The sequence below is a fragment of the Borostomias antarcticus genome (genome assembly GCF_949987555.1).
Source record: "Borostomias antarcticus genome assembly, chromosome: 22".
NCBI classification, from domain to species: Eukaryota; Metazoa; Chordata; class Actinopteri; order Stomiiformes; family Stomiidae; genus Borostomias; species Borostomias antarcticus.
In genome coordinates, this window is record NC_140255.1 from 11,384,270 (window position 1) to 11,409,269 (window position 25,000).

Here is a 25,000-nt window from a genome sequence, read left to right on the forward strand (position 1 = left end):
AGAGAATACTCAGCTGCTCATGTGTCAAGATGATTCAAGATCCAAGATTCAAGATCCATTTGACATGTACATGGTACACACATACTAGGAATTTGTCTTGGATAATGGAATATACTGTTGCAAATTACATAGGACAGGACAGGATAGTGCAAATATATGCATACAGTGCAAATGCAATACAAAAAACAGTGCAATATAGGATTGGTTAGTCAGTTAACAATTGGTTAGTCCGTTACCTAGCTACAACAAACAAAGTAGAATATTTATTTAAATCACTAGTTAGTAAGGCAACTAGCTATCAACCTAGCAAAGTTAATTGGCGCTTGTGACCACCGATGTCAAGTGTTTTGTTTAGCTAGCTACAGTAAATATGATCCACTTAGGAACTGTCGTGGGATAAACTATGGATATACACTTGCACACATATCAATTTACCTCTGCAGCGAGATTCATTAATAAGACACAAAACAGATTTTTTCTGTAAGTACTTTTATAAGATTTGCAAATCTGGGAGACAAGTTCAGTACAGCATCTCATAAAATCCCCAAAGATGATAAACTAAGAGAGTATCTTTATACTGTATCATCCGGAGAGGGATTTAGAGGACACACTTGGGGTGACGCACAGGTTTCCAGAGTAATCAGGAAAAACACTTAACAGATTCTGGGAACTGAAATCCCAAGACATTACACAAAAACACATACCACATTATTCATAACAAAACTTTATTATGTTATTATTATTCTGTCGTTAGGTCAACAGTCAAATAATGATTTGTCCCTCCATATGCTATAAGGCAGGGTCCAAGTCTAAGTGAACCATATCAAGTGAAGTAGTGGTACTTCACCATGCAGCTATGTTGTCATTAAACAACGTATTGTGACACTCTTGCTTAAACAGAGAAGCTCCGTGTTCCAGAATGGAATGGACAAGCTGTGATACCAAGTTACTGTCAATGGTCAGCAGGTCATGTTGACCCAAGAATAAGCATATTAACTCTTTAACAGCAGGCATAATGTGCTCGTAGTTCACCATAAGAGAAGGGTTTTGGATGGAGAAATGTTACGGTCCTGGCCATTTCCCCCCTGCTCATGGCCTGAACCCTTACCCCTGGACCCTGAGCTCCAGTGCCCCCGGATGCTCATCCCTGCCCCTGGACTCTTTAAGCCCTTTTTCCCCCCAGCTCATCCCCGGGGCCCAGTCTGGACCCTCGCCCCTGCCCCGGAGTTCTGGTTCGCTCTGAACCCCTGTTTTCGGCTTGGACACCTGCCCCTGAGCTCCTGTGCCCCCTGGACCCTGAGCACCTCCCCTCCCAGTGACCTCCCTACACTACCCCCAGAGACTTTTACACTTAGTTTGATCATATTGCCACTAGGTTTTGTTCTGCCTCCTTGTGTGTAGGGTCTTGTGTTAGTTGTCTTGTCTTCTTGGTTTGTGTCCTCCCAGCCCCAGCTCTAGACACCAGTCCCTCACTAGTCCTTCACTAGTCCCACGTCACTCCAGTCCCTCTCCACTCTTGTCCCTCTAGCTTAGTCTTCCCTTCTAGTACCTTCCTTGTGTTTCTAAACTCCCCTCTCTAGTTCCCAGTCCCTAGTTCTAGTCCCCTCCTTTAGTTGTCTGGTCCCCTCTAGCTCCCCCCTCTAGTTACCCCTAGTTTTCTGCCCAGTCTCATTCCCTGTCCCAGTCTCATTCCCTGTTCCCTTCCCTTGTGTCCTAGTTCCCTCTATCCTTGTGTTGGTGTCTTGTTGGAATCCCTCCATGTCCTTGTCTGGGTGATTGTCTGCACCTGTCTCATTATGTCTTGTTGCACACCTGTACGTTGTTACTTGATTGTTCTCCCAGAGTATATATGCCCTCCTGTTTCCTTTGTTCTCTGTTGGTTCATTGTCTTTGTTAGTGTGTTGCTCCCTGTTGTTCCTCTGATTATACTTTTGCCCCTTTTGAGAAATACATCACACTAGCTAGAAAACTTTGCAAGATTTGTAACTGCACAACAATGTGACCTCGTCTGTCGCTACACAATAATGTAACCAGTCTGTCTGCTAATGCTACAAAGTATAACATTATCATAAAGCAGCCGCTGCGTATCTAGAGGTGGACTTTGTTCTTCATGTACGTACTCTTACATCGCTAGATTTATTTAATGCTTCTCCTACGTTGCCCAGAGACAATGTCTAGCCTTGTTGATAGTCCGACTCTGGATCAGCACTGACTACTCTGAGAATACAGGCCAAGATAAACACACTCAACCCAAGCACCACACTTGGATTGGAATGCACTCCTAGGGTGAGCAGCATGCTTCATGGCTCTCAAGCTTGGTGAGCATCACAATCTTTGTTTGCCTCGATTGAATTCAGCTGCAGAACTGTGAGCTCTCCCCAGGCCTCTGTGGTGTCAACTCAGTATTGTGAAAACGCCCCCCCGTAGGGCCTATCGGGTAGCCCACTAGTAACATCACAATTCTACCTGCATCCATAATAGCCTACCTATATGAACTAGCAGTTAAAATATAGATAGGTACTGTAGATAAATTAGATACAGTACTTTATTGATCCCCCCTAGGGGGAAATTTGGTGTTTCAGCAATGGAAATTACAGCAAGGTTGGAAGAAGAAAAAACCCCAAAAAACACTAGATGCAGAGTAGTAAGAATAAAAAAGAGGGGGAACATGGACTATATACACCCATATGTACAGTACAACATGTGTACAGTATAGAATAGAATAAAGAATATATGTACATACACACATCCAGTCTGTATATATATATATGTCTAGGAGTACACACATACTGTACATACATTCATCCATACATCCATACTTACATACATACATCAAGGCCGTATAGATGTATCTAGTAATACACATATATACATACACACATATATATAGAAATACACATATATACATACACACATATATTTAGTAATACACATATATACATACACACATATATCTAGTAATACACATATATACATACACACATATATATAGTAATACACATATATACATACACACATATATATAGAAATACACATATATACATACACATATATTTAGTAATACACATATATACATACACACATATATCTAGTAATACACATATATACATACACACATATATATAGCAATACACATATATACATATACACACATATATATAGTAATACACATATATATATACACACATGCACGCCTCCACAACACCCGGAAATGCTCAGGCACTGTTATACAGTCTGATGGCTGCTGGCACAAAGGAACATCTGAACCGCTTCGTATTGCACCTTGTAAGAATGAGCCTGTGGCTGAAAGTGCTCCCCATCTGCCACAGCTCGCCATAGAGGGGATGGGAGGGGTTGTCTAGGATAGACTTCAGTTTGTCTCTCATCCTCCTCTCCAACACAGACTCCAGGCTGTCCTGTTGTTGTCCCACACCAGCTTGTTCAGCTTGTTTGACTCCCCAGACTTGATGCCGCCTCCCCAGCAGGCGACAGCAAATAACAGTGTGCTGGCTACCACAGACTGGCAGAACATCCACAGCAGCCTGCTACACACGTCAAAAGACCTGAGCCTCCTGAGGAAGAACAGTCTGCTCTGTCCTTTCCTGTAGAGGGCCTCAGTGTTGTCAGTCCAGTCCTGTTTGTTGTTCAGGTGCTCTCCTAGGAACTTGTATGAGTCCACCATCTCAATTTCCTTCTCCTGGATGGTGATAGGGGTTGGGGGCCTCTTGTTCTTTCTGAAGTCCACCACCAGCTCCTTGGTCTTGCTGATGATGTCCTCAGACCATATTTAAAACCTACCTGTACAGATGTAATGGAATGCTGAACAAATTTAAAACATGATAAACTTTCATTGTCATTTTGTAAAACCTATTTTTAAAAACCCCCAATCGGGATCAACTTCTCTAGCTGCAAGTCTGTCTGTACATTTTTCCAGGCTGCAGGGGCAGACAACAAAGAACAGTTTGATGCGAACCTTAGGGGCCGTCAACAGGAGAGTGTTGTTTGAGTGCAAAGTATAAAGAGAAATATACCTACATAGATACGAGGGAAGCAAACCAAGGATAGAGTTATAAATAAATGTATGCCAATGAGTCAGTCTGCACAAAGCCAATGAAGGCCACTGGCATAAGGGTGCAGTGGTGAGTAAGAGCTTTGCAGCCTGCGACAAACCTCAGGGCCCTGTGGTACACAGTATCCAGCTGATGTAAGCATTTTTTCCTTGCAGCTTATGAGAAGCCAATTTTTGTTTCTTAAATAAAAACCTAGCTTGAGCTTCAGTTTCTTTACTAAATTGTCAATGTGAACCTTAAAAGTAAACGATCATCAATGAAAATACTGTACCTACTGTAGGTACTGTGACACTAGCTCAATCTTGACTGCCCTGCAATGCCACAATGTTGGGAAGAGAAGCTGTTATCTTCCTGGCGTTAGAAAACAACATCAATTTGTTTTTTGTAGCATTCAACACAAACAACCGTGGCTCTACAGGATCAAAGGCTACTTTGTAGTTGTGGCTAGAGAACGGACCAATCGTTAACGCTCATCTTGACGCATGTGCAGTCGACCGTTCTCGAGCCTCTACCCATACTTCATACGGGCCTTTGTGTCTGATTGGTTAAGCATAATGGTCTGTATCTGATTGGCTGTGCTGTGTCCTATAGGAGGGCAGGGATCCCAGGAAGCTCCACTGGCTGTTTGAGCTGCTGATGGACAGCCCCCTCAGCGGGGAGGGGGGGTCGTTCAAGGACGCCAGGTCTGTGTGTGTGTGTGTGTGTCTGTGCGCGCATGTGTTTATGTGGGGTGTGTGGCACGTGTTTGTGTGGGGTGTGTGTGTATGTGGGTGTGTGTGTGTGTTTGGGGTGTGTGTGGGTGTCTGTGTTCACTGAAAATACTCCTCAACATGATTTCTAAAAGTAGGTTGAGCGGAGCTGTGGCACACATCATTATTTCATCATCCCCCTGTCTCTCCCTCTCTCTATCTCTCTCTCCCCACCTGTTTCTCTACCCCTCTCTCTCTATCTATCTCTCTCCCCACCTGTCTCTCTACCTCTCTCTACCTCTCTATATTCTCTCTCTAACTCCCCATCTCTCTACCTCTCTCTCTCTATTTTCTCTCTATCCCTCTGTCTACCTCTTTCTCTATTCTCTCTCTCTATCTCCCCTGTCTCTACTTCTCTGTATTCTCTCTCTCCATCTCCCCGTCTCTACCTATCTCTCTCCCCCTGTCTCTCTACCCCTCTCGCCCCTCGTCTCTCTACCTTTATCTCTCTCTCCTCTCTCTCTCTCTCTTATCTTGCCGTCTCACTACCTCTCTCTCTCCCCCTGCACCCCCCCCCTCTCTATCTCCTCCTGTCTCTCTCTCTCTCCATCTCCCCCTGCCCCCCCCCCCTCTCTATCTCCTCCTGTCTCTCTCTCTCTCCATCTCCCCCTGCCCCCCCCCCCCCCCTCTCTCTCTCAGTCTGTTGTACGTGCTGCAGGGTGGGCTCGCCCAGCAGGAGTGGAGAGTTCCAGAGCTGCTCCACCGACTGCTGGCCTATCTGGAGCCCAAACTCACACAGGTGTACAAGAATGTGAGGGAGCGCATCGGCAGGTAGACATGCACGCACGCACACACATCTCCAACAAGCCAAAGCGAGGGCTTCTGGGTAATCAGATTAAACAAAGGCTTACTGTAGGACAGCTAGTAGGTTTGGTCTTATGCGTTAATCTATTAACATGTTGTCTTTCATTCTTTTCGGCAATGGTCAGTTGCTGGTTATCTTTTTAATCTGTGAAAATTACGGTTTGAATATTCATAAAGACCCCCAAACTAAAAGAACAGTCCCTGGCACTATCGTCAAGCGGAATTGTGGAAAGTGGAAAGTATTCATGTGGAATTGTTGTGTCACCTAAAGGTGTGTTTGACAGCATCACGCAAAGTTTGAGAGTACAGTAGGTGGAGCTGTTCATGGGAGTGTCGGTGAGGCAAAGTGCATCCATTCTTGCCATCACCCAGGAGGAGCAGGTTACTTAGGAGCTGGGGGGTGTAGGAAAGGGGGTGTAGGAAAATAAATAAATAAAACGATCCTGAGAGGATTTGCATTGGGCTCTGTGGCTGCTGTTATCATTTCCAAAAATATAGAATTAAGCTTCCGGCATGCAAAACAGCTGTCATGAAAACTCAACTCAAACTTAATGTTACTTAAAACTCTCAATAGACGTCTGGAGATTCAAGGAGGTGATTCATGCTGTCTAGGGAAGAGGGAGCAACGTGCGGCAGTGAGACAAGACATGAGTTGCAAACTACCTGAACATTTGGAGTGGAAACCCTTGTGGTTCACATACAGTATTTGGCACGTGGGAGCACGCAAGGGTGCACTTTAGGAGACAACGGTTATCCATTAAAGATGTGGTTTATACTGTACATTATACATACTGTACATTGCTCTTCCCTAAAACAGCATTCATTTAATCGATGGCTGTCAACAGCCAGGAGTGTAACAGAGAGAGCGTTTGGTCGCCTGAAAACGTTTTGCCAATGTAGGCTAGGCCAAAGGGCAGCGGATAATATATACTACATGCGTGGTGCTGCATGTGATAGAACCACGTATAGGGATGTCCCGACCTGTGTGGCTAAAAGATTTGCACTTCTGAGTGTAGGTACATTGAGTGCAACTACCACACCTGTAATTGCCATCCAGCATGCTCAGGAGTCGTGGTGCACTCTGGGAGATCATGTCAGATCTGACTAAGCTGTCTCTTAGATTGTTGGGACGTTTAAAAACAAGCCTGGGTGGTTCGGTAAACACACCTTTAAGTTTGGGGTCAGATTGGACAATGTGCCAGTGTTTCTGGATGGTTTCTCTAAACATCGCACCAAGTGGGGAGTACTTGACTCAACACATGGATGAGCTGCTACTGGGTGTTCTTTCTCTGGGCTGGAGGCATTCCTCCTGTGTCACCTGGTCATAGCGCTCTGGCTGCATTAGCCCTTTTCAGTCCTGTTGTCGCATGCTCGCTCATGCCAGAGAACAGTCCTTTGCCGCTCCATTCACTTCGCCGTCAAAATAAATAGGTGTCGGCCTATTTAGGAGTATTTTATTATATTTACAAGTGTCAGATAAACATGAAACTTCACTTACCTAAGCAAAAGGGTCTATTTAAACAAATGCTGGGTTTTGAAGCCTCGGCGCTACCATTAAATAACTTAATGGTTCTGTCCGAGTGAATTTATTTTTCCGAGGTAGTCTTCTTCTGTGGTGGTGGCGGTCTCTTTGAAGCTTCAAAGCACCGCCACCTCTATCTTATTTGGTGATAGGCTAACTTCAGAAAATAAAAAAATAATTAAAAAAAGAGAAGAACTAAAACATTCAACCCCGCATATTCCATTGCATAATCATTGCATTTTTTGTGTGTAAGAAAACAAGAAACGGCACACTCGGCCTCCAGTAAAGTAGCCTACTGAGGCGATACGCGTTGTGCATCACATAGGCTAGGCTACGTCTGATCCATCTCAAGTTTATGCAACATTTTTGAAACTTGATGTGAAAAAATGTGCGCATATTATTTTGCCCTTTTGGCATTAAATCATGCGATGGCATAATGACATTTATCTTTCGCGTTTCGCGGGGAACATAGGACCCAGGGAACATAGAACCCTTTTTTATGGGGGAACATAGGGATGGACCAGGGAACATAGGACCCGGGAAATATAGGGATGACCCCCATGCGACAACAGGACTAAGAAGAGCTATGACTGCATCAACCCACTCCTGTCTATAGCCTCTATTGAGGAACCTGTTGGAGAGGTCTGAGGCCTGCACATAGGTTCTGTCGTCACTGCAAACCCTGCGAACCCGATGGAATTGGCTGAAAGGCAGGCTTTTTATGAGTGGTCTGGGGGGGAAGCTATCCCCTCTCAGCATGGTATTGCGGTCTGTGGGCTTACAAAATGATGAAAAGATCAGTTTTAAATCTATCCCCACTTTTATAGACCAGCACGTCTAAAAACGGATGCACTCCTTGTCAAACTCTGAAGTGAAGTGCAAGTGGTCGTCAAATACTGGTGGAATTCTTTTAGCTCCTCCACAGTGCCATCCATAATGAGAAAAAGGTTGTTTTTTTTGTTTATGATATATTTATTTGATTTTTCCTTAAACAAATAAAAAAGACGTGACAACAAACATGGCATTGGGCAGTGACATGGAAATAGAAGGTTGACAGCTCAACAAGAACAACATTATGATGTCACTAATAGACAGTAGCAGGTCTATGTAAATCATATAGCCCATGAAAACAGATTGATAAAAATGTTGTCAATAAATCATTTGTACAATAAACTCTTGGACCAAAATGGGTTTGCTGTATTCAAGACAACCTTCAAAATGACCCATGTACTGTAGCGAGGCCATGTTTCCTGTTTAGGGGAGAAGTAGCTTATCTGCTGTTACGCAGGGCGGCTGTAGCTCAGTTGGTAGAGCGGGTCGTTCAATGATCGAAGGGTCAGTGGTTCGAATCCCAGCTCCGACTGTCCACATGTCGAAGTGTCCTTGAGCAAGACACCTAACCCCAAATTGCTCCCAATGAGCAGGTTAGCACCTTGCATGGCTGCTACCGCCATTGGTGTGTGAATGGGTGAATGAGAGGCCATTGTAAAGCGCTTTGAGTGCCGCTAAGGTGGAAAAGCGCAATATAAGTGCAGTCCATTTACCATTTACGCAGTGGGTCTCCTGGGGGAGGATGACGAGGGCCTTGGTGGTGCAGATGACGTCCATTTATTGGGGTTGAGCCCTTCGAAGGTCCTTCTGGGTTGGGAGCCGGCGGAGCTTTCTCTCCCCGCCTGTGGCAGCCGAATCCCAGCCCGGGTGGTGGCCCTCAGTTGGCAGACTTTGCTTCCCTTACGATGGTTAATCGCAGCTACTGACGGCGGGCACCACGAGAAGGTGTCTGCCTCGCCACCCCTCCACTGCTGTTATAGCAGTGACTCCATCACCGGTACTTGGTGTGTCTTTGGTTGCTGGATCTCCACCTTCACTTCTCTCTCTTCCCCACCCTTTTTCTCTCTCTCTGTCTGTCCCTCTTTCTCTCCAGCGTCCTGACTTACATCTTCATGATAGACGTGGCGTTGCCCCACACCCAGCCCACCACCTCGCCCCGCGTGGCCGACTTCACCAACAGGGTCCTGGGGCGCCTCAAGCCGCTGACGTCCGAGCAGGAGATCCACAACCACGTCCACGAGGAGAACACCCAGGACAGGAGGACCCAGGCCATCAAACTGCTGAAGACCGGTGAGGCCCTGACAACCACACCGCTGCCAGCGCTCTGATGAGGCCCCCAGCTTTTTAACTCTCAGTAACTCTTTATTGTGTGTGTGTGTGTGTGTGTGTGTGTGTTAATTTGCAGTGTTAAAGTATTTGATGGCCAGTGCAGGGCGGACATTCACCACTCCTGTCCAGCAGCAGTTGAAGCTCCTGCCCCTGCTCTTCAAGGTGCTGTACACACACACACACACACACACACACACACTGGACCAAGAACCTGACAACCAGGCCAGCATTATCATCCACTCATTCCCCTAAAATCCAATTACTTTCGTCATTCACTCAAAAATGCTTTTTTTAACGACATCCAGATTGCACCTGTGGAGATGGATGAGAGCTATGATGAGATGAAGCAGGACGCCCGGACGTGTCTCTCTCTCATGTCCCAGGGCCTGCTCTACCCAGAGCATATCCCTATGGTCCTGACCGCTCTACAGGAGGTAACACACACACACACACACACACACACACACCACCTGTCTGCTTTGCTCTAGAGGAAAGCAGTTCAACCGTCAAGTGTCAAAGGAAGCCATTTGGGACTCCAGGACACGTGTGCTGCCTGATGTTAGCAGTGTTCTCGTTCTCCAGCTCTCTCTCTCTCCCCCTGTCTCATACCTTCCCCTCTCCCATCGCTCTCCTGTCTCTCTCCACGTCTCTCTTTTTGCCCGTGTGCAGATGTCAGTGTGTCGCTCGTGGCACGCACGCTACTCCGTGCTGTCCTACCTCCAGATAATGGTGTTCTATAACCTGTTCACCATCCTGGACCTCCCAGCCGAGGTCCTGACCATCCGGGAGATGGTGCTTCAGCTGCTGCAGGACGAACAGCTGGAGGTGGGCGTCACAGCTGGACTCTGTAGATGATATCCAACACCATAGCTGTGTTCGGAATCGCTCCCTCGTTCCCTCACTCCCTATTCCCTATATAGGGTTCACCATGAAGTGAACTACCTAGGGAACGGAGAAAATGTAGGGTACATGCACTGTTCCCTGCAAATCAAGGTGAATTGTGGGTAATAAATAGTGGACTATATAGGGAACGAAAATTCTGTGGAGAATTCGGACACTACAAACAAAATGGCTGACGCCCTATATAGTGCACTATATAGTGAAGAGGGAGCGATTCCGAACACAGCTCATGTCTCCCACCAGAGTCTATGGATAATATCCAACACCATGTTTCCCACCAGGCAGCACTTGTGTAGATGCAGTACCAAAGAATAATGTCAAGCATCTCTCTTTTTCTCCCTCTTGCTCTCCCTTGCCCCCCCCCCTTTTCTCTGTCTCTCTCTCTCTCTCTCTCTCGGTCCCCCCCCCCCCTCCCTGTAGGTGAGAGACATGGCAGGGATGACTCTGAGCGGCTTCCTGCAGTGCCAGTTCTTGCCCCTGGATGCTGGTCTGCTGTCACATCTTCAGACTCTGAGTCTGACACGGATCCCCAGAGCCAAGAGCAGAGAGCTGTCGGCCACAGGTACACACACACGCGCGCGCGCACACACACACACACACATGCACACACACACACACACATGCATGCACACACACACACGCACACACACACACATGCATCCACACACACGCGCACACACATGCATGCATGCACACACACACACCCACACGCATACACACACACACACACACACAAGCTGCACTAGAAGGTGGGCAATAGTGATTGGGGGCTGAGCAACTGTGTTTGTGTGTGTGTGTGTGTGCGCGCGTGCGTGCGTGCGTGTGTGCGTGTGCGTGTGCAGACCTGGTGCGCCGTCATGCAGGAGTGCTGGGCCTCAGTGCGTGTATCCTGTCCTGCCCGTACGACGTCCCAGTCTGGATGCCCCAGATACTGATGGACCTGAGCAGCCATCTCAATGACCCACAGCCGATAGAGGTACACACACACACACACACACACACACCACTCTACTAGTACTGTGCTATTGTACTGTAACACGTACTGTATACTTTGCAGATGACTGTGAAGAAGACTTTGTCGGACTTCAGACGTACTCACCATGACAACTGGCAGGAGCACCGCCAACGCTTCACTGACGACCAGCTGCTGGTGCTCACCGACCTGCTGGTGTCCCCCTGCTACTACGCCTAGACAGGTACCACACACCCTGCTACTAGTACCACACACACCCTCACACTAACCCTGCTACTACGCCTGGACAGGTACCACACACACCTCTCACTAACCCTGCTACTAGTACCAAACACACCCTCACACTAACCCTGCTACTACGCCTAGACAGGTACCACACACCCTGCTACTAGTACCACACACACCCTCACACTAACCCTGCTACTACGCCTGGACAGGTACCACACACCCTGCTACTAGTACCACACACACCCTCACACTAGCCCTGCTACTACGCCTGGACAGGTACCACACACCCTGCTACTAGTACCACACACACCCTCACACTAGCCCTGCTACTACGCCTGGACAGGTACCACACACCCTGCTACTAGTACCACACACACCCTCACACTAACCCTGCTATTACGCATGGACAGGTACCACACACACCCTCACACTAACCCTGCTACTATGTCTAGACTGGTACCACACACACCTCTCACTAACCCTGCTACTAGTACCACACACACCCTCACACTAACCCTGCTACTATGTCTAGACAGGTACCGCACACACCTCTCACTAACCCTGCTACTAGAACAACACACACCCTCACACTCACCCTGCTACTACGCCTAGACAGGTACCACACACACCTCTCACTAACCCTGCTACTAGTACCAAACACACCCTCACACTAACCCTGCTACTACGCCTAGACAGGTACCACACACCCTCACACTAACCCTGCTACTACGCCTAGACAGGTACCACACACACCTCACACTAACCCTGCTACTATGTCTAGGCAGGTACCACACACACCTCACACTAACCCTGCTACTATGTCTAGACAATCCCACACACACCCTCGCACTAACCCTGCTACTACGCCTAGACAGGTACCACACACACCTCACACTAACCCTGCTACTATGTCTAGACAGGTACCACACACACCTCACACTAACCCTGCTATGTCTAGACAGGTACCACACACAAAACTAAACAGCAAGTTAGTTAACACCTAGACAGTTACCATAACTTCAGTTACCATAACTTCACTGTAGCATTACTACAAACGTGTCCTAACCCTGCTACTACTGCTATCTTATGCAAGTACTTATAACATTACTACAGGTACGTTGCTACAGTAGGTGATACTGTAGGTACTACAGTACTACAATCTTACTCTAATCCCACGACTCCTGTAAACTGATAGAAGCACTAACACTACTTTAACATTTACCTTATCCTACCACATATCCCTTCCATGCAAGAGAACATTAGGCTGCTTCAACGGGACATGACTTTTTCTTTGCACTCATCCTTGTCCTTTTCTCTTTCTGTATCCTCCCAGCATGTCGCCAGGCAACTGGACCCAACTTTTAGTTTTGACTCTTCTAATTAAAAACGGGAATCAAGCGGTAAAGACAAGAAATCAAGCGGATATGAGAACCAGTGGTGACAACAACTTAGATGAGTTCAATCTGTTCATCATCTCTATGAATACATGTGTGTACACTAAGGAATGTCTCTGTTCTTACCTTATGTTTATATCATACCCTGTACAGGCAGTCAGTTAGCTGGCATGGTTTACTGTGCATTTGAAGAATGATACAGACCCTTGCAGGTGTTCCTCTCTGATGAGTAGGGGTGTAGTTTAGTGCCAAACTGTTCTATAGCTGGGCTGTAGAGATACAGACCAAAGCCAATAAACAATGACTACTACTACTTCTTCGTCTTCTTCGAGTCCATAGCAATCTCGGATGTTGTTCAGCCAGTATCGGGCACAGGCCACAGCTGATGGGGTAGGTTCTGCCAGGTCTTCTGGGCTGCACCAGGGGGCATCAGCACATTCCAGTAGGTGGGACATTGTCTGCGTCGATCCACAGCTGCACGTGTCTTCTGTGGTGTAGTTCCAAGATTTCATCAGTGCTTTGCACCTCCCCTGTTCCACGCGCAGTCTGTTCAGTGACTTCCAGGTTGCCCAGCCAAGGTCGTGGCCACTAGCGAGGCTTTCGGTGGGTGTGATTCCTCTGGCCAACCATTCAAGGGCTTGAGTGTCGTAGGTTTGCTATTCATATTCCCAGATGTTGGTCTTTGCTTCTTGTTTGGTTGTCTGGAGGGGCAGGACTGTTTGCACAAAGCTGGCTCTGGATGGAAGCCTGCGTTGGGGTGCTACATGGCCATGCAAGGGGTGTCTGGTATCTGTCTCCTGCGTTCTCCGCTCCTCTCGAGCGATGGCTAGTCGTCCTGTGCGGGGGAGGGATGCCGGCTAGCGCATAGAGACACGGGATAGGTGTTGCCTTGACACATCCCGTGATGATGCGGCAGGTGTCATTTAGGGCTACTACTACTACTACTTGTAGTGTGTGGGTTTGGTTGGTGATCACAACAGGTAATAAAACAGAGAAATAAAAATAACAATAATAATAATAATAATACATTTTATTTGTAATGCACTTTGTATTTGAAACAAATCGCAAGTGTACTACTGCTACATATCTCATATCATATCCCTTTTTTTCAGTTTCGTGCTGTGGGTACTTCAGCTACTGTACCTCGTCAGAGCTGTGTCAGAATGTCTGTTAATGAAACCACAAAGATGCCGTACATTCAATTATCTGTGCTTTTGCAACCTTGTTGCCCACAAAATGTATACAATGGATGGAGCAAATGCATTCTGTGACATTTTCACATGCAAATGGATTAGAATCATGGTTGGTATGCTAAGGTAACACTCTGCTTTAGGTATTTCTAAGACATGTTCTAGAAACACGATGATGGATGGATACATTTAAAAGTCATGTTTGTTAGGGTACCACATGACAGAGAAGACATTAAAGGAGTAGTTAAGGGAAAATGCATGTTTAGCCCTGTTTTAAGGTTACTTATGATCATATAAAATGGTTCAGATCAAAACGTTGACAAAACTAGCACTTTTGAGAAAGTCTAATAATTGCTCTACCACTGTTTTGGTCATATAATGGATGTGGGTGGGCACCTCGAAACATGTTAAACTCTCGATTTCAAAGACAAGAAGCTCACCGAGGGGGTAATTCATGTCCGTTGGTGTTCTGACATCAAATTCGCCGCAAAGTATGAATCCTGTAGGGTTTTATTGATCATTTTATGAAATCCATTGACTTGAATTGACGCGACCATTGTGTAGATCAATCCGCAGAGGGGATTCAGAAAGCGGAACTACTTACGGTAGCTATTGTTATTGTTTATGTTGCTAGGCTACCTAGTTTGCGGAGGTTTACACACGTATGTGCTGCGACTAAATAGTTCTATGCTAAATATTTTTAAAAAGCCTTTCCAGATTAACTAGAATCTTACTTTATGGCGAATTATATGTCAGAACGCCAACTAACAGTTTATCTTTGAAATTGAGAGTTTAACATGTTTTTTGAATGATTTTTCAAGGTGCCCACCCACATCCATTGTATGACTTAAACGGTGGTAGAGCAATTATCAGACTTTCTCAAAAGTGCTAGTTTTGTCAACGTTTTGATCTGAACCATTGTATATGATCATAAGTAACCTTAAAACAGGGCTAAACATGCATTTTCCCTTTACTACTCCTTTAAGCCCTGAGGTAAATTGGGACTAGTCCTGCCCTGCTTACGGTGAGTGTGCAGAGTAAGCAGGGTGGTCTAATCCAGCACAGAACCTTTATCCAGTGTGAGTCTCCGTTTAGTCCAACCTGGTTGGCTTTAACCACAGAGGTGCTGACAGCCTAGCCTTGTGACACCATCCTGATGTCAAGACCTCACTTTCAGTTTGCCTCTGCAGATCAGTCTGGACTTCCCCCTATCTCGAACGATTATTCTCCGATTACGTTTTGACCGGGCCAAAGAGGGACGGTTTTCTGACTGCAGTTCTGACCCCAGCAGAACGTAGCTCCTGAGTGCTTCCAGTGGCAAAACAGTCTCCTGAAGCAACGAACAGTAACATTAATAGAATACACACAGCCATAAGTGCAGTATTGCAGAAACAGTCTCCATAATAACATTGAGACAAGTACCCCCACCCACAACAATCGTTGGAGATAGGGGGAAGGTCAGACTTATCTGCATAGTGAACCTGAATATGAGCTCACTAGATCAGGATGGTCTCACCAAGCTACTGACAGCCCTCTGTAGAGATCCGAATGTCTGTGTGTTTGTTACTGATCAGCCTCTAGTCTTTTTCTGACTAAGGTCTCTAGGGAGAACAGATGTGAGTCAGAGTCCTCGGGCAGGAGTGTCCTCAGGGCTTCGGCCAGCTGGAACAGGTACTCTGTGTTCGGTCCGCTCGGACCTACTGCTTCCACGATCTGATTGGCTATGTGGTCCAACGGCGCAGGGCCCAAGTAGTCTGGGTTGTCATGGGAACCGATGTAGAGGAGCGCCTCGCAGGGAGGGGCAGTGTAGGGCGGCCGCAGGTGGAAGGTCACCGTGATGACACGGTAACCTCCTTTCTCCCGATGGTCAAGGTAGCGCTTCACTTCCTGCTCTCGCCCCGTGGGCAGCTTGTATGCCACGCCCCAAACACACCCCTGGGGGGCAGACAGAGGCACAGAGGACATGTTAACATCGAGAAGGACACAAAGAGGGTTATGACATGTCTCTGTTTTTGAGTCCTTTGAATCTCTGTTGCATTAGTGCAAGACAGCAGCAACTCTCCGAGACAGTGTAGGCAGGACAGGTCAAACAGCTGAGGGTTAGCTTAGTTAGCAGGCTCACCTCGGGCTCCTCCACCAGGGTCACGACCCGCCCTGGCTGTGGAGAGAGAAGCATGTTCATTATTAAAAATTGTCTACTCACAGTTTTGGCTCTTTGGCTGCAGGCAAACGTTAGGTAGCTAACTAACTTAGAGGCTCTAGTACAGTAGGTTACTACTAGTTAGTATGTGAAAACTCACCTTCCCAGGGACTCCCCGGTGGTCGGTACTGCCTTGCCAAAACCGGCGACTGAAGCCTTTGATGTAGCCTATCCTTTTCTCCTCATAAGGAAAATCCACTTTCCATATGAGAGACCCGTACCCAAAAACCCACATTGCAACACAGCTGCAAACACTAGCTAGGTTGCATAACGTTAATCGGCCAGGGTAACGTTACTCTAGACATAACGTTAGCTTCAAAAGACGTCTAGCTATAGTTACATTAACCAAAAGCATCAATTCATCAGTTAAAATCATTTGTGGTTCTGATAGATTCTACGTTCTACTACTAATCAACTACTAAGCAAGCAGGCCTACTGTAACGCGTTAGTCACTTGCAGCTAGCTAGCTAGCATGTAACGTTAGCTAGTCACTTGCAGTCTTGTGCGATGCCATTCACCATAACCTCGTTCCTTCTACGAGTTTTCAACTGTGAAATTTGACCCTCGGATGATTAACTGTTAAAATCAATCCGATAATATTGATACCCGGTTGTGGCGTAATTTAACGCGAGAGCTAACTGTTTAGCTGGGGTGAGTTCCATCTAAAAATGGTGTGCACCCAAACGGTGTGTTGTGGTTTACACTTTCACTTATGGCAGCTGAGAAGACTAGAACTTGGCAGCTGAGAAGATACAGTACGGCGGGGTTTATATATTAGTCTGCTGACTGTAACAAGCCGATTCACCTCACCCCTGACACTAACAAGCGAGAGAAAACCTACCTCAAAGCCAGTTTCACACAGTTTCAAGGAAATATATCAATGTGTATTCAACCCGGAAACCGTAGCAAAACGGTGCTCGCCGTTATCAGATTGAACTCACCTCTGCTGACATTATCTATCATGATTCTAACGCCAGAGGGTGCTGAGGGCCATCAAAATATTGATAGTGTTGCCATCAGTTTAAGTATTAGTATAGTACAATATACTGTTGTATAGTAGGAGTAAAGTACTATTACTACTTCTACTTCTACTACTACTACTACTACTACTACTACTACTACTACTACTACTACTACTACTACTAATAATAATAATAATAATAATAATACAAATTAATCTATAGCGCTTCTCATCTGCTGAGACAGATCTCGAAGTGTTTCACAGAAAAAAAGGCTATTGCAAAAATAAAATAAACTGATGGAGACAGCATTAGACAGGGTGCAAGGACTAGACAGGACAGTGCAAAGACGAGAAGGTGCAGCAAGAAAAAAAAAAAAAAAAAGGTAAATAAGAATAGTGTAAAAAGGAGCATGTGGGGATTAAAACAATGGTTGGCCACTATAGAACGCCTGACGATAAAAAAGGGTTTAAAGGCCCTTTAAAAAAAATCTCAATAGAGGAGGGAGTTCCAGAGACGTAGGGAGAGACAGCAGAAGGCTCGGTATGTGGAGCAGAAGTAGCATGTAGTGTAGGCTGTAGCCTAGTAAATGGTAGTTTTGAGATTTTGTAGACTAATCCTCCATAGAACCAAGTATACTGTAGTATGTTAGAATGGAGTTGATGTTACAGTAGTAGGCTAGTACTTAATAGCTCTGTACATTTTAATGGGATAGGTGGGCCTACAAGAGTATAGTAGTAGGCTATTCTTTTTTAATTGGGGTCAGTACTCATACTAGAAATGGTATTAGTGGTACCGGCTTGTGAAGGGAGAAAATGCAGAGAAATTGGAGAAGGAAGGTAAACCATGTAAAGAGCCGTTTACTCTACAACCCCCCTCCCCCATCTGCCTTCTGTCCCACAGGGCTCCTTCCTGTCTCACATTATTGTCTGAAAAGGGCTATTAACACACAGGTATTTGATAATATGTGCGCGTGTGTACTTTGAGTGTGTGTGTGTGTGTGTGTGTGTGTGTTTTCATGACAGATATGTGAGCTTGTCATCCTGCTCCTCTAGATCAATGGAGCACAGTTGCCTAGCAACCCAAGGATGGGGAGAGGGAGGGGAAAGAGCAGCATAGATTAGGAAAGAGAGATGGAGAGACCAGCCAAGGGAGCAAGAGAAGAATATAAACAGAGGGATAGCGAAGTCGTCATTTTTTATTTATATAAAATTTAAAAACAACAGGGTTTGAGCCCACATGCTTTCCAGTTATTACAACACAAACAACAACAAATCAATATCAACAGATTGCAAACCAAAATTACAGTGCAATATACGCATCAACAACACATGAAACAGATGGTATCACCGATGCAAGTACACCAGGAATAAAATAAATATGTGGGACAATGAGCACAGAGATAACATCTAAGAACAAAATAATACAACACAGTAATAAGATAACTGCATAACATCATATTAAAAATGCAGCGAGTGGATCTTGGAAAAATAAGTACAGTAAGTAAATTGAGAGTGGGGAATGATGGGGAAACCTCAGACTACAAGACAGGAAAGGGAACAGACAGACCATCATGTCAACAGTTTGGGAGAAAGAGGATTGGCTCAGAGGGCGTTGTGGTGTGTCCTGTGTATTTGGATATGGGTGTGTTTGGGGTCCCTCGGAGTAGGGGTCCCTTGGAGTAGAGGGACGTTCATAAAAAAAAGTTGGCACTCCGGGTTGTGCGGTACTGTAACTATGACAACTGGAGGAGGAGGTATCAGGTCACTGTCAGATCGTTGGGATGCTAATTGTCCATTTTCAATCCTCCATAAAGTTTAACAGCCGCACTTGCCTCCTCATGTTATTCTAACTCAGTCTCAGAGCACACCTCGGGGACACACTACACACCCTCCCTCCAGCTCTATCAATCTAAATCTATCTCTCTGCCCCCCCATCTCTCTCTCCCTCTCTCCCTCTTTCTCTCCTGCTCCCTATTGCTTACTTTCTCCTGCCCTCCCTTCTCTCACTCTCTCTCACACACACACACAGTCACACACAGGCACACACTGTGTAAAGATCAGAGAGGATCTGAAGCAGATGTGTGAGTCTCTCTGGAGGCAGCCGAACACCTGATCATCAGACACACTCTTTCTTTTCCTCTCCTTCTCCTCTCGTTCGCTCTCTCATCTCCCTTCCCCCTACAGTATACCCTCATCCTCTCTCATCTCCCTTCCCCCTACAGTATACCCTCATCCCCTCTCATCTCCCTTCTACCCTCATCCTCTCTCTCTCCCTTCTACCCTCATCCTCTCTCATCTCCCTTCCCCCTACAGTATACCCTCATCCTCTCTCATCTCCCTTCTACTCTCATCCTCTCTCTCTCCCTCCTACAGTATACCCTCATCCTCTCTCATCTCCCTTCCCCCTACAGTATACCCTCATCCTCTCTCATCTCCCTTCTACCCTCATCCTCTCTCTCTCCCTTCCTCCTACAGTATACCATTATCCTCTCTCTCTCCCTTCTACCCTCATCCTCTCTCTCTCCCTTCCTCCTACAGTATACCCTCATCCTCTCTCATCTCCCTTCTACCCTCATCCTCTCTCTCTCCCTTCCTCATACAGTATACCCTCATCCTCTCTCTCTCCCTTCTACCCTCATCCTCTCTCTCTCCCTTCCTCCTACAGTATACCCTCATCCTCTCTCATCTCCTTTCTACCCTCATCCTCTCTCTCTCCCTTCCTCATACAGTATACCCTCATCCTCTCTCTCTCCCTTCCCCCTACAGTATACCCTCATCCTCTCTCTCTCCCTTCCTCCTACAGTATACCCTCATCCTCTCTCCCTTCTACCCTCATCCTCTCTCTCTCCCTTCCTCCTACAGTATACCCTCATCCTCTCTCTCTCCCTTCCTCCTACAGTATACCCTCATCCTCTCTCATCTCCCGACCCTTCTCAGCCTTCCACTCTCCTCGCATTCTGCCCGTTCACTATAATCTGCTTCCTACGTCAAGTCTGTTTCCCTCATTCTCTCCCCGAATTCATCTTTGTCATTAGCTCTCTCTCTCTGCACCCTCCTCCCCCCATCCCCTCCTCCCCTGGTGCGTTCAGACACTTTGTTCCCTTAAAGATAAAGATAATTAAATCAGCAGCTAAATGGGAGGGAGTGCTGCTGGCATCACCATGGTAGCACTTTGATGTTCTATTTTAGTGATAGTATCATCATAAACTCATCATTCCCAAACTACTGCCTGCACACACACACTCACACATACACAATAAGGCACTTCCTGTTGATTGACCGGATACGAGGTAGGCACTTCACTTTGGCATGGTAGCAACTGTGTGTGCTTGTTGAACAGATTATTCATGTTTGGTGGTGTTGGTGCTCAGTCAAGCATAGCTGCTGGATAATCAAGAGAAGAGAATGGATGTGAGAAATTAAAGGCGCAGTATTCAGTTTGGCTCGAAATAACTTTTTATAGTTTTTTTTGCAATTCTCATTACATGCCGACAGCAATCAATAAAGTTCTCTGACACTAAAATGAAATAAATCCGTAGATCTGTGGAATTCGCAGGACTGTAATAAGTTTATCCAGTCATTTTTGATTTGCCAACTTGAAATGATTTGATGGCTTACCTGTTAACCTAGCGATGTCATTTGTTTTCCCCCAGTTTGGAGGAGTGGCTTTGGAGGGAGGCCTGAAGGGAGGGGCGGGGATTTTGTCAGTTGCATTTTTCTAAATCTTTCAAAATTGTTCTTAAGTCTAACAGGAAAAATCATAAACCTCATACTGCAGGTAGAGGATTTATTGGTTTATTTATCAGGGACAATGCACACAAATCAACAGTCAAGCTGCATACGAGCCAGAGTTTGCCTAAAGGCTAGTTTTCATCTGTTGTGGATGTAAAAGGATGAGGTGAATTGGGTTGTTACTGTACATGATTTCTGTTGATTAGGAACTGTACATAACCTAGCCTGGCCTCGCCATCCTGATCATGTGAGCTCACATTCTATTTCTATTTCTCTCCACGGATCAGTCTGGACATCCACCATCCACCATTCAAACTGATTTCCAACCGACCAGATATTGGTCGGGCCAATCACAACGGTTTATCAAATATGGGGCGGGTTGATATGATGACTACCGATTTGATATGATAAGACAACTAACCCACGTTCCGTTGCTCTGATTGGTTGTAGATCTATCCAAATGCATCCAGAGGCATTGTGGTCTGCGCCCGTTCATAATGCCCCTTGGAAACTGAAAATTAACTGATAATGTCCAGTTGGGTCTGGCAAAGCCACGCTATACAGTACGAAACCCTCCCCCAGCTGCAAAATCACCCTGACCCAGCGCCAGGCCTCGGGCTACGTGGCCATGTTACCATGACAACCAGTGGCATTTAAGACCTGTAAAACATATGGACATTCTGATGCACGCAGGTGGACCAGAGGCCTGGGGAGGGACGTAATGGACTATAGATCGTCAGTAAGCCTTCCATCAGGACACGTGCTCAGAGGGCTGGCCTCTGCACTGCTGCCGGTCACTCCCCATCTGCTGGTCATCTGATCAATGCTAATGCCTGTAGAGGCTTCTAATGAACTGCAGATCTATACCTAACTGTGTGTGTGTGTGTGTGTGTGTTTGTGTGTGTGTGTGTTTGTGTGTGTGTGTGTGCGTGTGTGCGTGTGCGACAGAGAGAGACGGGGCTAAAGTTATTTTGTGTTTAGAAAAAAGAATAATTCGATGAGGACAGGACTGGACTAGTATTACAAATGAGACTAAGGTTGCATAGAGGTGACCTCCCCCATCACACACTGTCTGACACACACAAACACACACCTGCACACTTTGCTGTTTGCACTATTGGCAAGTGGAATTAGTAAATATATGAGCTACACAGAAACTCATTACGACACGATTAGAGACAAACCTCCCATTTCATCTAATTTAGAGAGGGGTGGTGGCTTGTCACGCATTCTCTGACTCCCTCTCTCATCCTCTCTGTCGCCCTCTCTCTTGCTCTCCCTCTCTCTTTCTCCCCCTCTCTGTCTCTCTTTCTTCCCCTGCTTCTCTGACCACCTTTTGAGTCTCGTTGAGAGGGGGGGACTGGCCTATATGGTTGCTCTCATAGCATTGCAGAGGTAAGTCTACAATCATGAACACCTCTTTAAGGTATCCAATCACACACACACACTCAACCAAGGCATATAAACATTTCACACACCACCTCACCATCTAGTCACCATTTATAAACACTTGTTCGTATTCATTCACACACTAGCACACTGTGTACAGTACGGTATGCTGACATATATGCTTTTATTTTTGGCTGTACTGTATATTCTCTGCTGGCAATTCAGACACACACTTATTGGCGCACACACATACACAAACACACACAAACACACTGACCTCTCTGCTGAGTGGGCAAAGAGTCAGGGGTCACTGCTTGCTGTCAGCTTGTCAGATGGAGAAGGGGGGTTGGAGAACAAGAGAGAGGAGGAGGGAGATGTACAGTATGTGTCTAGTGCAAAAAATGTTTTTACATGCTTTACAGTTGCTCGTGAAATCCTATATGCTTTTAGAAGCATTGTTCTTATTTGGTCCGAAGGTCAACTCAGAGCGGGGAAGGAATTTAGAAAGAAAGAAAAAAAACGAGCTGGGAACCAGGTGTTGATGCAGAGATAGTTTCCATGGTAACCCTTCTTCTCCCTTCTTCCTTCCTGTCCCCCATCTTCCTCTTTGTCACACACACTCACGCGCACACCCACACACACGCACACACACACGCACACCCACACTCACGCGCACACACACAGCAACCCATCTGTCTACATCATTGGTACCTTATTCATCTGTTGGACTCTCCTGAAATCAATTTCTATCAGTCACAATCCAGTTAATATGTTGATAGATTCATACTGTATCACAACAATCTAAAAAGCGCTGGTCAGCAGCCTCTAGTCTTACACAGTTACACCCCCTGTTACATCATTGCAGTCTTAGATCAACTGAACCCTGGGCAAGGCCATCCTACTCAAGAACCTGCACATTCCTCCTCCATTTTGAAACTAAGGTCAGTGATGGTCCTCTCTCAAGGCAACAGCCTCATTCATGCCATTCAAAAACAAGCCATGCTCCTCAAAACATAATTAGGGGTAGCCCTATGTCTGGGACATCTGGGCTGGCAGCAGCGGACAGACACCCAGAGGGCAGCAGCTGTGAGAGTGCACCCAGGGAGAGCATCTCTGAGCTGGGCAAAACACAGCTGACGACCCTCTCTCCCTGGGACTGCCTGGCACACAACCCAAATTCTGAACACATGCACAATGTTGCTTCTGCGACTGCAGCTGCTGTGTGTGTGTGTGTGTGTGCGCGCGCGCGTGTGTGCGCGTGTGTGAAAGAGAGATTGGTATTGATAGAAGCGAAGGTGGTGGAGGCAGCTTTGTCCTTTCTTCCCTCCTCTGTTCGCATCTAATTCTATAACGTTCATATCGAATTCGGTGGAAGGACATAGCCCGGCAGTAGGCTATTATCATTTGAATCTTTCCAGTCCCGACCGTCTCCAAGTCTCCGGTAATTGAATTTCTGCTCCATGTAGACTGTGGGCGCGCGCTGTCCAAGGTGCTGCAGCAGCGCGCAGCCCCGCCCATCCTCCTCTCCCTCGCGAACCACGTGACGTTCCCGCTGCCGAAATCCGTGGAGCACAGACTGCACCTTTTTCTCCTCACAGTAGAGAGAGAGAGAGAGAGCAATCAAGCTTTGGTCATATGCATTTGTAGGCTAGGCTACCTTGTCGCAAGGAGCCAGCTAGGGCTGTGATTAGGCTATTCTGTCACGGCCGGTATATCGGTTCCCGGTGTTCTGGAGACCTGATCGCGCGCTGCTCTCTCCTCTCAACACGGGGGCGATTGTGATCAGATGAGAAGAATAAAACGGCCCAGAAACGCGCGGCATCGTCACGGAACCGATCACAATATGTGTCTGAGGTAGGCTAATCAGTGTGTGTGTGTGTGTGTGTGCGTGCGTGCGTGGGTGCGCGTTTGTGCGCGTGCCTGCGTGCTTGTCTAAAGGAATTTCCTATGCATCTAGAATAGGCTTGGCCATAGACACGTAGGTTTTGACGTAGATCGCGAGTGTGATATTGAGTCTGTATTTGCTGGTAAAAGTAATTAGGCTACGGGTGTTCATCCCGCGGCAATGTTCATTGTAGGCTTTGGATTATTTATCGCAGGTGAATATACAGTTGGAAGCCCGGAGTAACGGGCGCGCTCCGGTAAAAGAGAAGAAGGACAAGAAGAATGGCCGCAAATCGAGAATCGATATTTAAACCGCATTTATTCCACCACGTCTATCAATAACGTGATTTGGAGCCCCAACCCGAGTGGGTTTATCGTTATCCCATTCACAGATGCAGATAGCCTACTTTTTTGGAGGTGTTTTATGGTTAGTTAGTGAGTTAGTGTGTGTGTGTGTGTGTGAGAGAGAGAGAGAGAGTTAGAGGCGCTTTTCTCTTGTTGATAGCAAAGAACGGTGATAATTCGATAAGTGAGGCGCATTTGAGTCATCCTCTGCACCGCGGTGTTGGAGCGCTGCTCTTTGTGCAACTGAATCACTCACGGAGGCGCGTAAATGTCGTTGTCGCAGGCAACGCCGGCTTTTCTGGCATGTGCGTTGATTTAGTGTTTTGGTCTATATGGTCAAATAAGCCTAAACATGGGCTGGACCTGTGTGTGGATTAACGGGTAGATAGGCTCTAGGTACATTTCAACAGTAGGCCAATGTGCAGCAAAATAATGTAGCTGAATGTACTGTGTTTGTGGGTTATTAGGGTTCTCCGGCTGCATCGTAATGTAGTGTAAT

General features: G+C 46.4%; 2 protein-coding genes across 2 annotated transcripts in view; one reads left to right on the forward strand and one right to left on the reverse strand.

The window, feature by feature from the left end:
- LOC311323766 (proteasome activator complex subunit 4B-like) overlaps nt 1-11,397 on the forward strand; it is a gene marked incomplete at both ends in the record, with an annotated part of 32,754 nt that extends 21,357 nt beyond the window's left edge. Inside the window, 9 exons of the mRNA XM_084456065.1 lie at nt 4,662-4,753; nt 5,459-5,590; nt 9,070-9,266; nt 9,382-9,467; nt 9,611-9,739; nt 9,975-10,130; nt 10,626-10,767; nt 11,048-11,181; nt 11,263-11,397. Coding sequence (XP_084312191.1) covers nt 4,662-4,753; nt 5,459-5,590; nt 9,070-9,266; nt 9,382-9,467; nt 9,611-9,739; nt 9,975-10,130; nt 10,626-10,767; nt 11,048-11,181; nt 11,263-11,397 — 1,203 coding nt within the window. The remainder of the gene's footprint in view (nt 1-4,661; nt 4,754-5,458; nt 5,591-9,069; nt 9,267-9,381; nt 9,468-9,610; nt 9,740-9,974; nt 10,131-10,625; nt 10,768-11,047; nt 11,182-11,262) is intronic.
- A 2,487-nt stretch (nt 11,398-13,884) lies between these two features.
- chac2 (ChaC, cation transport regulator homolog 2 (E. coli)) lies at nt 13,885-16,805 on the reverse strand. The gene is made up of 3 exons (XM_084456695.1): nt 16,291-16,805; nt 16,113-16,148; nt 13,885-15,925 (listed from the first exon to the last, which is right to left on the reverse strand). Exons 1-3 carry the CDS (start codon nt 16,423-16,425, stop codon nt 15,554-15,556), a joined length of 543 nt encoding a protein of 180 aa, XP_084312821.1. The 5' UTR covers nt 16,426-16,805; the 3' UTR covers nt 13,885-15,553.
- Nucleotides 16,806-25,000: the final 8,195 nt, after the last annotated feature.

Excerpts from the sequence above, each read along its gene's own strand:
- chac2 (XM_084456695.1), bottom strand. The coding sequence starts at position 16,425 with ATGTGGGTTTTTGGGTACGGGTCTCTCATATGGAAAGTGGATTTTCCT. Across the intron at positions 16,149-16,290 it reads ACCGGGGAGTCCCTGGGAAG|CCAGGGCGGGTCGTGACCCT; the intron begins GTGAGTTTTCAC and ends CTCTCTCCACAG. Across the intron at positions 15,926-16,112 it reads CCCTGGTGGAGGAGCCCGAG|GGGTGTGTTTGGGGCGTGGC; the intron begins GTGAGCCTGCTA and ends TCTGCCCCCCAG.